This window comes from Mus musculus, chromosome 9 (assembly GCF_000001635.26).
Source record: "Mus musculus strain C57BL/6J chromosome 9, GRCm38.p6 C57BL/6J".
In the NCBI taxonomy this organism is placed as follows: domain Eukaryota; kingdom Metazoa; phylum Chordata; class Mammalia; order Rodentia; family Muridae; genus Mus; species Mus musculus.
In genome coordinates, this window is record NC_000075.6 from 114,688,458 (window position 1) to 114,701,866 (window position 13,409).

Genomic DNA, 13,409 nt, shown 5'->3' on the forward strand with positions numbered 1-13,409 from the left:
GGGTGGGCAGCGCTGGATATCCACGCCGGTCCCAGGTTACCGCCCCACTGAAAGGTGGGAAGCTGCTTCGCTTACTGACATGCCCGGCACGCCCGGCGGGCAACCGGGATGACGGGTGGTGCACTTTGGGCGGCGTTTCAGCTTGGAGACACAGGGAAAACCAGCATTACCACAGTCCAAGCAGAGAATCAGGCCGCGCATGCGCGACCCGGTCTGCTGCCGCGCATGTGCAGCAGCGCCCTGCTCCTTGGACAACCCCTCCCCAGACCCCGCCCTCAGGCTTGGTCCCCGCCCCCGCAGGCGCGGTCGGCTCCCGAGCCCGGAGCGTCCATATCCGGGTTCCGTCCGCCGCTGCTGCCGCCGCCGCCGCAGTCGCCGCTTCGTTCTTCCAGCCCTGTCAGGAGTGGTGTGATTCCCGACCAAGATGGCGGCCGTGGGGCGAGTCGGCTCGTTCGGTTCATCTCCACCCGGGCTAGCCTCGACCTACGCCAGCGGACCCCTAGCCAACGAGCTAGCGTCGGGCAGCGGCGGCCCCGCGGCGGGCGACGATGAGGACGGGCAGAACCTTTGGTAAGGACCGCACCCCTCTCCGGTCCCCCGCGGGTTATCTCCTCGCCAGGGCGGACGCCTCTGGGATCCCCGAGCCCCGCGGGAGCTGGGAGACGGGCGGGGCCTCCCGGGAGCTGGGCCCGGCGGTTCTCGTCCTCGGTCGGGCCCGGCCTTACTTAGCCTGCGCCTTGCTCCCTGTTAGGTCCTGCATCCTCAGCGAGGTCTCCACGCGCTCGCGCTCCAAGCTCCCGACCGGGAAGAACGTGCTGCTGCTGGGTAAGTGATATCCGATGTGGCCCGGGTGCACGGTCACATCCGTTCGCCCACTGCCTTTGTGCGGACACTCGGGCCCGGCTGCGCCCCGCCTCCCGGCTTGCTGCTGACAGCTGGGGGGACAAGGGGTCCCTGGTCCTTCCGGCCTGGACCCTCCGGTCTTTTCTCCTCCCTGGGATGTGGGGTGGCTCTGTCATCTCCTCTGGGAGAGACAGAATGAACATAACACCCGAGGCACTCCCAGTGGTCTGGGATTCTACCTAGAAAGACGGGGACAGTTTTTGACAGAGATTGGTAGCATGAGGGCTCTTGGTGAGAGCCCCAGCGCAAATGCATGCCATCAATATTTAATAGCAGACTCTTTTGTGTAATTGACAGGAGCCAGAGACTGGGTCGTGAGGAGTGTTATTTGAATCAGCGTTCTCCCGTTCTCCCAGTGCTGGGTGCTCGGGTTGCAGTTGCCTTTTTAACTGTCACCTAATAACTCTGAAATTTGTAAAGGGCAGTAGAACAGCGTTCTCATTTAGTGCCCTCAGCGGAATGGCTGGAATAAGGGAGACATGTCTCCCCTTTCTCTTAGGTTTTTTTTTTTTTTTTTTTTTAAATCTACTGGCTGCAAAGTGAGGATAAAGGACCCAGGGACAATAAACAATCCCACTTAACAGTTTTGCAGGTCTTTCCAGCTCTGGGAGGAATTCCAACCCCCACCTTTTCTTTTTACATGCAGGATATTGGAGTGTATAATAGGGTGACAGTAATATTTTACAACTTGGAAGTGGGTGTTTCGAGACTTCAGACTCTTTGATTTTAGCCAAAAGGCTGAGAAACTGTGCTTGAAGAGTTTTAGTTACCTGAGATTCTCCACGGGTGACAATGAATGAGTCGGTAGGAAGAAATGACTCATTCTCTATGACCCCACCACCACCAGTTACATGCACACACACACACACACACACACAAAACACAACACAACACATGCCTGTGCTTTGGGAAGCTGTGGTCAAGCTCGTTGAAAGCTTAGCATTGTGTCTTTTCCTGTGATTGAAAGCACCACGTGCAGATAGCCAGGACTGAGTACAAACATGTACAAACCACGCGGATCTGACGCAAGTCTGCTACTGTCCACAAACCTCGGTCCATTCATCTCTCAAAGGAGAGTTATGGAGAAACAGTCCCTACCTCCTGGAACTGTGGGAGAGCCAAATGGCTCACTGTAAAGCCAGGCCGCAGAGAATCCTGTGAGGGACCGGAGTGAATGAGAAAGCATTCCTGGGATGTCTTTAGCAAGTGAATTACCCCCTCCCCCCCCAGTTGAGTTGTGGCTCTGCCTGCTGCTCCCATTGCCCTGTGCCCAGTAAGCCTGTCTTCTTCCTTAAAAACAGAAAGGATTACTGCCCAAATACGCGGTATTGATGGGGCAGAAATAAAACAGGGCCCCAAAGCAACAAAACAAAAACCAGTTCCGGGACTGTTTGTAATTACTACTGTAGACAGGTTATTAATGTAGGTAGATTGTGTACTGATAAAGTGAACTTAAGACTGAATGACCCCCTTGGAGTAGATTATGTTTTCATTACTCTGTTAAATAGATTTCTTTACAAATTTCAGCAGTAAAAATTGGCAGTCTTTTACCTTTCTGGTGTTTTCTAGATCTTCTAATACTGGGTCAGTCTACAAGACTTGGTGTACAGAGGCCCCGCACTCCTAGGCTAGATTTTCTTCCGATGAACTTAATATTAATAGTTTAGAAAGTTCCATCTGGTGTCATTATATAAGCTTCAAGTGTCATGTTTTTCCTTCAGTACTATTAAGGTTTCCATGAGCCCTCTTTAGGTCTGGAAAAGGCTAATCATTGATTTTTTAAAAAAATACTGTTTATGCAAATGCAGTTACTTCCCCAAACTTCCTTTAAAGAATGCTTGGAGGCATTTAATTGTCAGGTGGTGTAGCAGTGTTCAGTCTGTGGTGGTAGAAGAAGGAAGGAACACACAGTGGTTATTACAGCTGTGAAGGAAGGAACACACAGTGGGTATTACAGCTGTGAAGGAAGGAGCACACAGTGGGTATTACAGCTGTCTTTGTCAGGAGGTTTAGAGTATCAGGCCAGGGAGATGCTTGGCTCTAAGATGTCACTCAGGAATGATAGTAGTGTTTTGTTGGAGTCTATATTCAAGATTTTATTTATTTGTTTTATATATATGATGAGTACACTGAAGCTGCCTTCAGACACACACCAGAAGAGGGCATCAGATCCCATTACAGATGGTTGTGAGCTACCAAGTGGTTGCTGGGAATTGAACTCAGGACCTCCAGAAGAGCAGTCAGTGTTCTTAACCACTGAGCCATCTCTCCAACCCTGGAGTCTATATTCAAAGAAAAGAAAGCAAGTCTGAGCCTATTAACAAGGCTTTGAATTTCAGAAATAGCCTAGTAAGAGAGATACAGGCCTTTGTCTGAATCCCTTCCATATCCACCCTGCATATCACATATCAATCACAATTTAACCCTTAGCTTGCACTTCACCTGTCCTCCAAGTAGGATAAAAACACCCAGGCTTGGTGGGAGTGGGGTGGGGTTATATGCACAAGAATGCAGTGCCCACAGAGGTCACGGGTGTCAGATTCCTCTGGAGCTGGGTTTACAGGCAGTTGTTAACCATTTTCAAGGGTGACAATGCCATATACAAAACTCTTACTACTCGATGCTTATTTTTGAATCAAAATATCAGTAATTATTTAAAGGAAAAGAATCTGTTTTTTTTTTTTTTTTTTTTTTTTTTTTTTTTTGAGACAGGGTTTCTCTGTGTAGCCCTGTCTGTCCTGGAACTCACTTTGTAGACCAGGCTGGCCTCGAACTCAGAAATCTGCCTGCCTCTGCCTCCCGAGCGCTGGGATTAAAGGCGTGCGCCACCATGCCCGGCTAAGTCTTTTTATTCTTCAAACTCACAAAGTTATTGAAATTTAATACCAGCTAGATCGTCTCTATTTTTTTAAGGAAATAGTTAAGGTTAATTTAAACACTGGGAAGTGCATTAATCTCAAGTATTCTGTGAGTTCACCTGAGTATCCACCCATGTAACCACACCATGACGAGACAGACAACACTCATGGGGCCAGTGGGCTCCTGACCTTCCTTGAAAGTGCCATTCCACGTCAGAGTTAATCTCTATTTAGTCAGGCTTCTGGGTGAGACTGGAAGGTGAGGAAACGTCTGAGCAGGCAAGCTCCATAGCTGACAGAATCCTGGCCTAATCCAGTGCCCGGGAGGGTAAAGCGTGAGAGCACACTGAGACGCTGCATAGGGAGCCCTTGGCTTTCCAGAGAAGCTCCTGATCTGCTGATGCATCCCCGCATTTGGGAGATTCAGGCAGGAGGATCAGGAATGCAAAGGCAACAACAACAACAAACAAGAGCAAGGACGGATGCTTGAGCGGGTAAGAGTCCTGGCTGCTCTTGCAGAGGGCCCAGGTTCAGTTCCCAGGACCACTTGCTAACTCACAACCATTTGTAACTCCAGTTCCGGGGATCTTCTGGCCTTGTCAGGCGTACAAATGGGGCACATACACACGTGCAAGCTAAACATTCATAAACATAAAGAAAAAAAACTCCTTAAAAAAACCAGGAAAGGAAGAAAATTCAAGTGCTTATTGGGCTTTGGGATATGGCTTATTGAGTGCATAACTCTCCTTGACACTTGTCCTAAGCGTCATTTAATCCACCCAGGCCTGGCTCAGAGTGAGGTCCAGGAAGACTGTGACAGCACTCAGTCATTTTACCTACATCTACATCTTTCTCCTTTCTTAGTGGGGAGTGGGGATTGAACCTGGCGCCTCATACAGAATAAGTTGGCTTGCTTAACACTGAGGTACATCCTGAGGCCCTGAAACTATCTTTTGAGGAACAGGGATTAAAGATCACCAGGGTTCCATAGATATAGGAAACATGTTTTCTGGTGTAACTGATTATGAGACTATGATGCCAGTTAGAATGATACAAAGAAGAGCGTTCTCATATGTAGTACTGAGTTGAGGATTAGCATAAAGTTATGGATTTATTATATATTATTGCTTTTATTTTTTAAAGATTTATTTATTTATGTATGTGAGTGCACTGTAGCTGTCTTCAGACACACCAGAAGAAGGCATCTGATCCCATTACAGATGGTTGTGAGCCACCATGTGGTTGCTGGGAATTGAACTCAGGACCTCCAGAAGAGCAGTCAGTGTTCTTAACTGCCGAGCCATCTCTCCAGCCCTATATATTGCTACCAAAGAGACCAATAATGAAGATCAGATGACATGTTGGTACCTTGATATAGGGTCAGAAAAGTTTTCTGTAGAGGATCAGATACTAAGTAATATATGCTTTGTGAGTCATGTAGTATTTTGCAACTCTTTAGTTTTGCTCCTTAGTCCCCAGACAGCTACAGATAATTCATGAATGAATGAAACTTAGCAGTGTTTCTCTTTTTTCTTTTTTTCGAGACAGGGTTTCTCTGTGTAGCCCTGTCTGTCCTGGAACTCACTTTGTAGACCAGGCTGTACTGGAACTCAGAAATCCACCTGCCTCTGCCTTCCGAGTGCTGGGATTAAAGGCATGCACCACCACGCCCGGCTAGCAGTGTTTCAATAAAACTTTGTTCACAGAAACAGGCAACGGGCTAGCTTTAGTCTATGACTGGGAATTGCTGGATTCTCCCTTTCTGTAACCCCTTTGCCGTTAGCTTTAACCTTAGGCAAAGATGACAGTTAATGGAGGTTTCATTGGATGGTTTACAGTATTTGACACCGTGGAAGCTCAGTGAATATGTTACATGAATGATGAATTGACTCTATAGTTGGATAGAGATTTAAGAATTAAGGGGAGTAGACCCATTTCCCCCAGTGCCACTGTCAGGAACAGAAAGCAGAGCTCCGAGGGTGACAGATACAGGCTGCTAGAATGGTTGGTTCCTCTAGCAAAAGCACTGAAAGTTCAGAGTGGCCAGGCTCGGCGGGCGGGCGGGCGGCGGGCACAGACTTCCCTGTAGGAGGTAGAGCAAGAAGCTTAGGAGTTCAGAGTCATCCTCATTACACAGCGAGTTAGAGTTCAGCCTGGGCTACATGTGACCTGTCTCCAAAAAACCCTTAAAAACAGAAAGAACAGGAAATGCCAAACAGAAGAGTCCTGCCTTAGGGAAAAAAAGGTAGATAGATAGCACATGGGCCTTGTTAGCAGTGGGTGAGCTGGGCAAGCCCGTTGTCCTGTGAGGTCAGGACAGTGCCTCAGCAGGTCACCTCTTCCTTTCCTCACTGGGCTTTAGAATTATGCTGTGCAGAGTCATTCACGGAAAACTGGGCTACGCTTCCCTTTTCCTTCTTGCCCTCTGTAAGCTTGTGAGGGCCTCCTGGGAGTCCGCAGAGTCAGATGAAGTCAGTGTGAGGCCAGCCTGCCAGCCGTGCTGTGCCTGGGAGACTGGGAGAGAACACCTGCTGAGGAAGGTGGAGACACCACAGACAGGACGGAGTCCACCTAGGCCAGGCAGCTGTGAGGAGACTCAGGGTCTGGACACCACCTCCTGACCTATAGATGGAGATAGTTTCATACTTCCTGGAATTAAAAGAACCCAAGACATTATGTCTAGGACGCTTTAAAGTTGGAGGTCACTTAAAAGCAGTACATGTTGTACGCTAAAGAAAGAAAAATAAAATATTTTTTAAAAAATGAAGCCAGCTGTCAAGTGTGTTGTGTATACCTTTAATCCCAGCTCTTGTGGGCAGAGGCAGGCAGATCTCTGTGAGTTTGAGGCCAGCCTGGTCTACACAGTGAGTTCTAGAATAGGCAGAGCAACATAGTGAGACTCTATTTCAAAACAGACAACTACCATAACTCTATTACCTAAGATTATTGCTATTTCCTGGCCTCTTTAAAAACCTTTCCATTTGTATTTGTATAAGACATACCGTGGGCTTGGGGTGCAACTCAGTTAGGAGAGTCTTGTCTGGTTTCCAGCACTCAGAGGCTCCAAGAGGGAAGTCAGGTGTTCAAGGTCATCTTCAGCTACATAGAGTTGGATTCCAACCTGGGCTTTGTGAAACTTTGTCTCAAAATGAAAGCAAGGGGCTAGAGAGAGATGGCCCAGTGAGCACTTAGGACTGGCTGCTCTTCCATAGGGCCCTGGTTCAAGTCCAGGCACCCACATTTGCCTTACAACCATTTGCAACTCCAGACCTCGGGGTTCTGCACCCTCTCTGTCATCTGTGGATATTGCACTGACATGCATTCAGGCAAAACGGCAATTCATATAAAGTAATTAAACATTTAAGAATAAAATAAAAATGAAAATAAGGCTGATCATTTATAGCTTTACATCATAAAAAATAAAACTTTTACATTTTATAGTCAAATTAGTTTACTTCATGTACTGTGCTTTACCCATGTAACAAGGGTTTATCCATGTCAGTAGTCATGGTTTTATATATTTTTAATATTTTTATTGCTGAATTCAGTGGCACACGCCTTTAATCCAGCACTCTGGAGAGAGAGGCAGGTGGATCTGTGAGTTTGAGGTCAGCCTGGTATACATAATGAGCTTCAGACCAGCCAGGGCAGCATAGTGAGGTCTTATTACAAAAGAAAAGAACAAGCTGGGCGTGGTGGCGCACGCCTTTAATCCCAGCGCTCGGGAGGCAGAGGCAGGCGGATTTCTGAGTTCGAGGCCAGTCTGGTCTACAAAGTGAGTTCCAGGACAGCCAGGGCTACACAGAGAAACCCTGTCTTGAAAAAAACCAAAAAAAAAAAAAAAAAAAAAAAAAAAAGAAGAATGAACAAACAAAACACCCCAAATATATATATATGTGTATGTGTGTGTGTATGAATGATTATATAAATGTATATATTTACTTAATACATAGGTACTTTATATAATTACTCATTTATATTCATTATTCATATATAGTACTTAAATATACACTTAAATGTATATTATTCTCTGCATGGTATAGAGTGAGGATAACTTGGTTGATCTAGTTTTCTCCTCTTTTTTTTTTTTGTTTGAAAATTGACAACTTTTTTATTATTCTCAAAAGACATTATTACATCATAATGAGATTTTTGTCTTACATATTTGTGATCTGAGCATTCTGTAGGCTGGGGTGTTTAGTTTGAGAGCAGCCTGTGGTATTAGAAAGTTCTGTGTGTGATTGAGCTATGTAGCAAGAGGTTCTCTCACAACGGCTAAAGCAGTGAATACATACCTAAGACATAGGGACACGGTCAGAAGTAGATGATGGCACTTTAGGCCTTTTCTAACCCGACTAGAAAGGGGTGTTTGTTCCAGCTAGTAGTCATTAAATAAAGTCCTCACGTTGGTGTATGCTAACTTATTTGCACGTCTTTATGACAGCCAAAGGTCTAGCAGAATACTGTGCATGAACATGTAAAGTCAAAGTTGATCTCCGATAAAGCTGAAACGAATGGAAATTCTACATGAGTACACATGGGAAACCCTTTCACCTTTATGTGGGATCCAGAGATCAAACTCCAATTGTTGGGTTTGCTTGGCAAGCATTTTACATCCTGAGTCTTGCTAGCCCAGCTCTATCTTTTCTAATTGAATAATAACATATTTGGCTGTATCATAATTATAGTTGATTACAGGTCATTATTGTTACATCTTATATTCCATGTATCCAGTATTATCCTTGGGATCAGTTCCTAAGAGTGGAATTCTTAGGTAGAACATACCCTAGTTGCTGATAGAGAGTTCAGTGAGACTTTGCCCTCCAGAACAGAGGAGCGTCGGCAGCCATTGGGATCAGCATTTACTGGCATTAGTGTTTATTGAATTAAACCAATTTTTAATTCCTTTTTAATCAGCCTGTGAGACTTGGAATTATAACTGAGAGTAAGTTCTAAAGTTCTCATGTAATGGGGATTGCTAAGTAAAGGGAGCTGTCTCGTGTGTGTTGTCAGTTCCTTGTGCTGAGCTACTGCCAGGTGATGAGTAGGCTCTGCTGTTTTGCAGTCTGGGGCTTCGCAGTTTGATGAGGATTCAAATTAGCTTTGTCTTCCTGCTCTGCAGATACTCCTGGATGTTTCTGAACATTTAGTCTGAACAGGCGTGCAAGAAGGTTTGCTCATGGCACTGAGTTCTGTTCCCATTCTAACCATCCAAGGAGGGAGATGCCCACTGAGAGATGGGCGCAGATCAAAAGCCCCATCTCTCTGGATTTTCTACACAACCAGTAGAAGACAAAAAGGAAGATCTGAGGCTCTCGAGGCTGGGTGTGGTGTTGCACACCAGTACTTGGGATGCAGAGGCAGGTGAATCTCTGTGAGTTCAAGGTCAGCCTGGTTACATAGGGAGTTTCAGGACAATCAGGACTCCATAGAGAGACTCGGTTTCAAAAACAAAACAAAATAAAACCCCTCGTGGCTTTTGTCACTAGAACATGCTGGTTCATCTTACATCATGCAGGGTCAAGGTGACAGGTTGGGAATTCTTTCTTGACAGTTTATCCTGATGTATACCTTGATTGATGGGGCTGTGGAGATGCCAGCCAAAGCTCTGCAGAGAAGGTGTGTGGCTCCAAACCTATGCTAAGCAAGAGTACAGTGTCTCGGCAAAAGAGAAGATGGAGAAAAAAGAGTGCACAGTGCTGTTTAATTTGACACATTATCATGAGGGATGGGGGAGCTGATCCGGCACACGGTCATGGTGTGGCTTTGTGTTCACGAGTACTGGTGGAGTTCAAGTTGCTTTGAGTTCCAGACAGTACTACCCTCTTTGTATCCTGTGAGCTGATGTGCATTAACTTATGTGAAGCCTGGGAACAGTGCTTTGGTATCCATGGTAGCAGTTATAGCACCCGCTGAGTGTGACTTCTCACTTTCATATGCTTCATGATGCTCTTCTAAAGTACTGCGGCTGGCCTTACAGAGGAGTTTCATTTCTAACATGTCACACATCCAGTGAATGATGATAGTAACAGAATTTTAGTCCACCATTGTGGAGATGGGATCTGGTCTCCATGTAGAAGTTACCTGATGTGTCATACAGCTGATGATGGTATGTTACAGCTAGAGATCATCTGAATGTTCGAATTCTTCATCTGTAGATTAATATTACAAAGTATATTGCCAGGGTGGTGATAGTACACTCCTTTAATCCCAGCACTCGAGAGTCAGAGGCAGGTGGATCTCAGTGAGTTCGAGGCCAGCCTGGTCTACAGAGTGAATTCCAGGACAACCAGGGCTACGCAGAGAAACCCTGTTTCAAAAAACAAAAACAACAAAACAAAACAAAACAGCCATCAAAGTATCTTAATATGGGCTGGTGAGACAGCTGAGTAACTGAAGGCTCCTGTTGTCAAGGTTGATGCCCCCAGTTAGATCCCTGGCGTCCACATGGTGGAAGGAGAGAACTAAGCCCTCAAGTTGTTCTCTGACACCACATATACACCATCGCAAAGGCCTCCCTCACCCTCACCTCATCAATATACACATAGACATATATAGATTATATAATATGTGTTATATGTTGTATATATTATATATACTATATGCATATATACATGTGTGTATATATATACATATATATATATATGTTATTACATCCCTTTGTTGAATTAGAGATTTTTTTTAAAAGATTTATTTATTATATATCTAAGTACACTGTAGCTGTCTTCAGACACACCAGAAGAGGGCGTCAGATCTCATTACGGATGGTTGTGAGCCACTATGTGGTTGCTGGGATTTGAACTCAGAACCTTCTGAAGAGCAGTCAGTGTTCTTAACCGCTGAGCCCTCTCTCCAGCCCCGAATTAGAGATCTTCTTTCAGGGATCACCAGCATATATTTGTCCTTATACACATCTGATGATTTTGTAGATTTTCGGAGATTTTATGATCATTTTGGTTTTTGAATTTGAGCTACGGAATGAGAATTGATAGCTGTGGTTGCTTTAGAGAAAGCTAAAGCTCTGTTAAGCGCTTGGTCTTGTGAGGAGTGGCTGGTTTGAGCAGAGAACTGACAGATGGCTTGGAATACAGGCTTTACTGTCGTCTGCACCAGCGACCAACAAGCCTTGCTCAGTCACTGGTCAGACCTGGGCTCTTCCCATGGCCAGGGCTCTTGAAAGAAACTTGGCTGGGCAAAGCAGTTTCCAGCTGACATTCAGGGATGGCCCATAGTGATTTTTGAACGACCAACAGCTAAGAATGACTTTTGTTATGGAGCTGCAGGGGAGGGGCAGTGAGGTGGCTCCGCGTGGAAAAGTGCTTGCTACAAGTCAGATGGCCTGAGATGGGCTTCAGGACCTGCACAGTGGAAGCAAAGGAGCAGCAAGGGCCAGTAATCCTCTGACCTCTGCGTATGCTCTGTGGCACATTTATGCATGTGCAAACATGCACACATACACAAACACAGAAGCACACAAAATAAATGTAATTTTTTTTAATGTTAGAGGCCATAAAAGACTTTGTGAGAGACCCATGTGGCCTGTCGCTTAAGTGAAGTTTCTAGCCATTAACCATGGAACGCTTTCTAGCATCTGTATGTGGACATGAAAATAACTATTATAGTAGTATTCGTCCAGGCTCTCTCTTTCCTCTCCCTGTGCCCCACGTTTGGAGGGAGTCTCCACATGTAGTCCAGGCTAGCCTCAGACTGATGCTCCTCCTGCTTCTGTCTTCAGAGGGAGCACATCCAGCCTCAGTCTGCTTTTAGAGCGTAAAGTGCTAGCTGTGTGCTAGTGAGCTCTGTGGAGAGTCAGCAGGCGGTGAGGAGGCTAGGGGGCGCATTTTATTTACAATAGTATCTGGGTTAGGATTTTAGTGGTGGTTCTAGGGTAGAACATGGTGCCTGATGTGTGCTGGGTAAGTGCTTTATCACAGAGCAGCAGCCTCAGCCTCTTTTTTTTTTTTTTTTTTTTTTTTTTTTGAGACAGGGTTTCTCTGTGTAGCCCTGGCTGTCCTGGAACTCACTTTGTAGACCAGGCTGGCCTCGAACTCAGAAATCCACCTGCCTCTGCCTCCTGAGTGCTGGGATTAAAGGCGTGCACCACCATGCCCGGCTTCTTTTTTTTTTCTTTTTTTTTTTTTAACATTAATTTGTCTTGCGTGCGTCTGTGTGTGTTCATGCCCGGGTACACAGGTGTATGTGCCCTGGGATGACGTGGAGATCAGAGGACAACTCTCAGGAGTCAGTTCTGCCTTCCTCCACCTTGTGAGCAAGGAACTGAACTCAGGCGGTTGGGTGCGTGGCTCGTGCCGTTACTGCTGCTGGCCAGCATACTGGCCCTTTGGTTCTTTTTCTTTTTTTATTTTAATTTATTTCATTAAATTGCCTAGGCTGGTCTTGAACTCGCTATGTAACCAGGACAAGAATTGAACTTGAAATATTCCTGCCTTAGCTTCCTTAATAGCTGTGGCTATGGGCTTATACCACTAGGCCTGTCCCAGACTTAATCTTTTTTGAATTTTGTTTTTCAAGACAGAATTAATCTGGGTGGCCCTGGCTGTCCTGGAACTCCCTCTGTGCACCAGGCTGGCCTTGAACTCAGGGAAATCCACCTTCCTCTGCCTCCCTATATGCTGGGATTAAAGTCGTGTACCACCACTGCTCAGCTTTCCAGACTTGAATTTAAGAGTTTGTCTTCTGGCTTCTGCCACACAGTCTTTCTAAAATATCTAAACTGCTGGTGGTTCTCCATTGTGATAAGAACAGTTTAACTTTCTTAGCCTGGCATGCTGGCCTCAGGCTTGTCCCCTTGGTCTACTCTCCATATAGCCCAAGCTAGCCTCACACTTGGGATCTTACCTCACTTCCCAGAGTGGTGTTGGGACTGTAGGCTGTGCCGCTGCCACAAGTGTGTGTTTGTCCTTGTTAGAAGGACGCTTCTTGTGCCTGGGTTTTGCACTTACTTTCTCTTCCTGAAATGATTAACTCCTGGTGGTTAATTAATCCTGCAAGGTTTGGCTGAAGTGTTGCCTTTGTTGCAAAGCTGTCTGACTTGGGTAACACTAGACTCCTCTCTCCTGAGTTGGACAGTGGTTGTGGCAGGTGGGTTTTGTATTTTAGTGTATGGTTTATATGCAGGTGCAGCTCTCTTAAGCACTTCTTTAGTTCTGACAGGGTGACTAAAATGATTTTTTTTTTTTTGAGACAGGGTTTCTCTGTATAGCCCTGGCTGTCATGGAACTCACTCTGTAGACGAGGCTGGCCTCAAACTCAGAAATCCACCTGCCTCTGCCTCCCAAGTGCTGGGATTAAAGGTGTGCGCCACCACCGCTCAGTGACTAAAATGAATTTTAATGTGAGAATCTGCTCCAGCCTCCTGGGGTGATGGTAGAAATTCTCCTCCTTATAGTTCTTAAACAGTTACAAAGATATAAGTTAATGCTATGTTAAGCTACAACAGTTTTGACATAGCCAACTTTGCAACGGTTAGCTTTATTTCCAGCTTAAGCATGATGGGTTATCCTGGGAATTACTGTTATTATCATAGATAATACTGTTTTTAACCTAATCTGTTGTTTTGATGGCTAGTTTAATAGTATACACAAAAGTAGTACAGAATACTTATTTAATTGCCACATCTTTTTCTTA

At 45.5% G+C, this 13,409-nt stretch overlaps 1 protein-coding gene across 1 annotated transcript in view; it reads left to right on the forward strand.

The window, feature by feature from the left end:
• The first annotated feature begins 373 nt into the window (after nt 1–373).
• The window catches only part of Dync1li1 (dynein cytoplasmic 1 light intermediate chain 1), a 34,958-nt gene continuing 21,922 nt past the window's right edge, over nt 374–13,409 (forward strand). The window contains exons 1-2 of the mRNA NM_146229.2: nt 374–570; nt 752–825. Coding sequence (NP_666341.1) covers nt 425–570; nt 752–825 — 220 coding nt within the window. The 5' untranslated portion in view covers nt 374–424. The remainder of the gene's footprint in view (nt 571–751; nt 826–13,409) is intronic.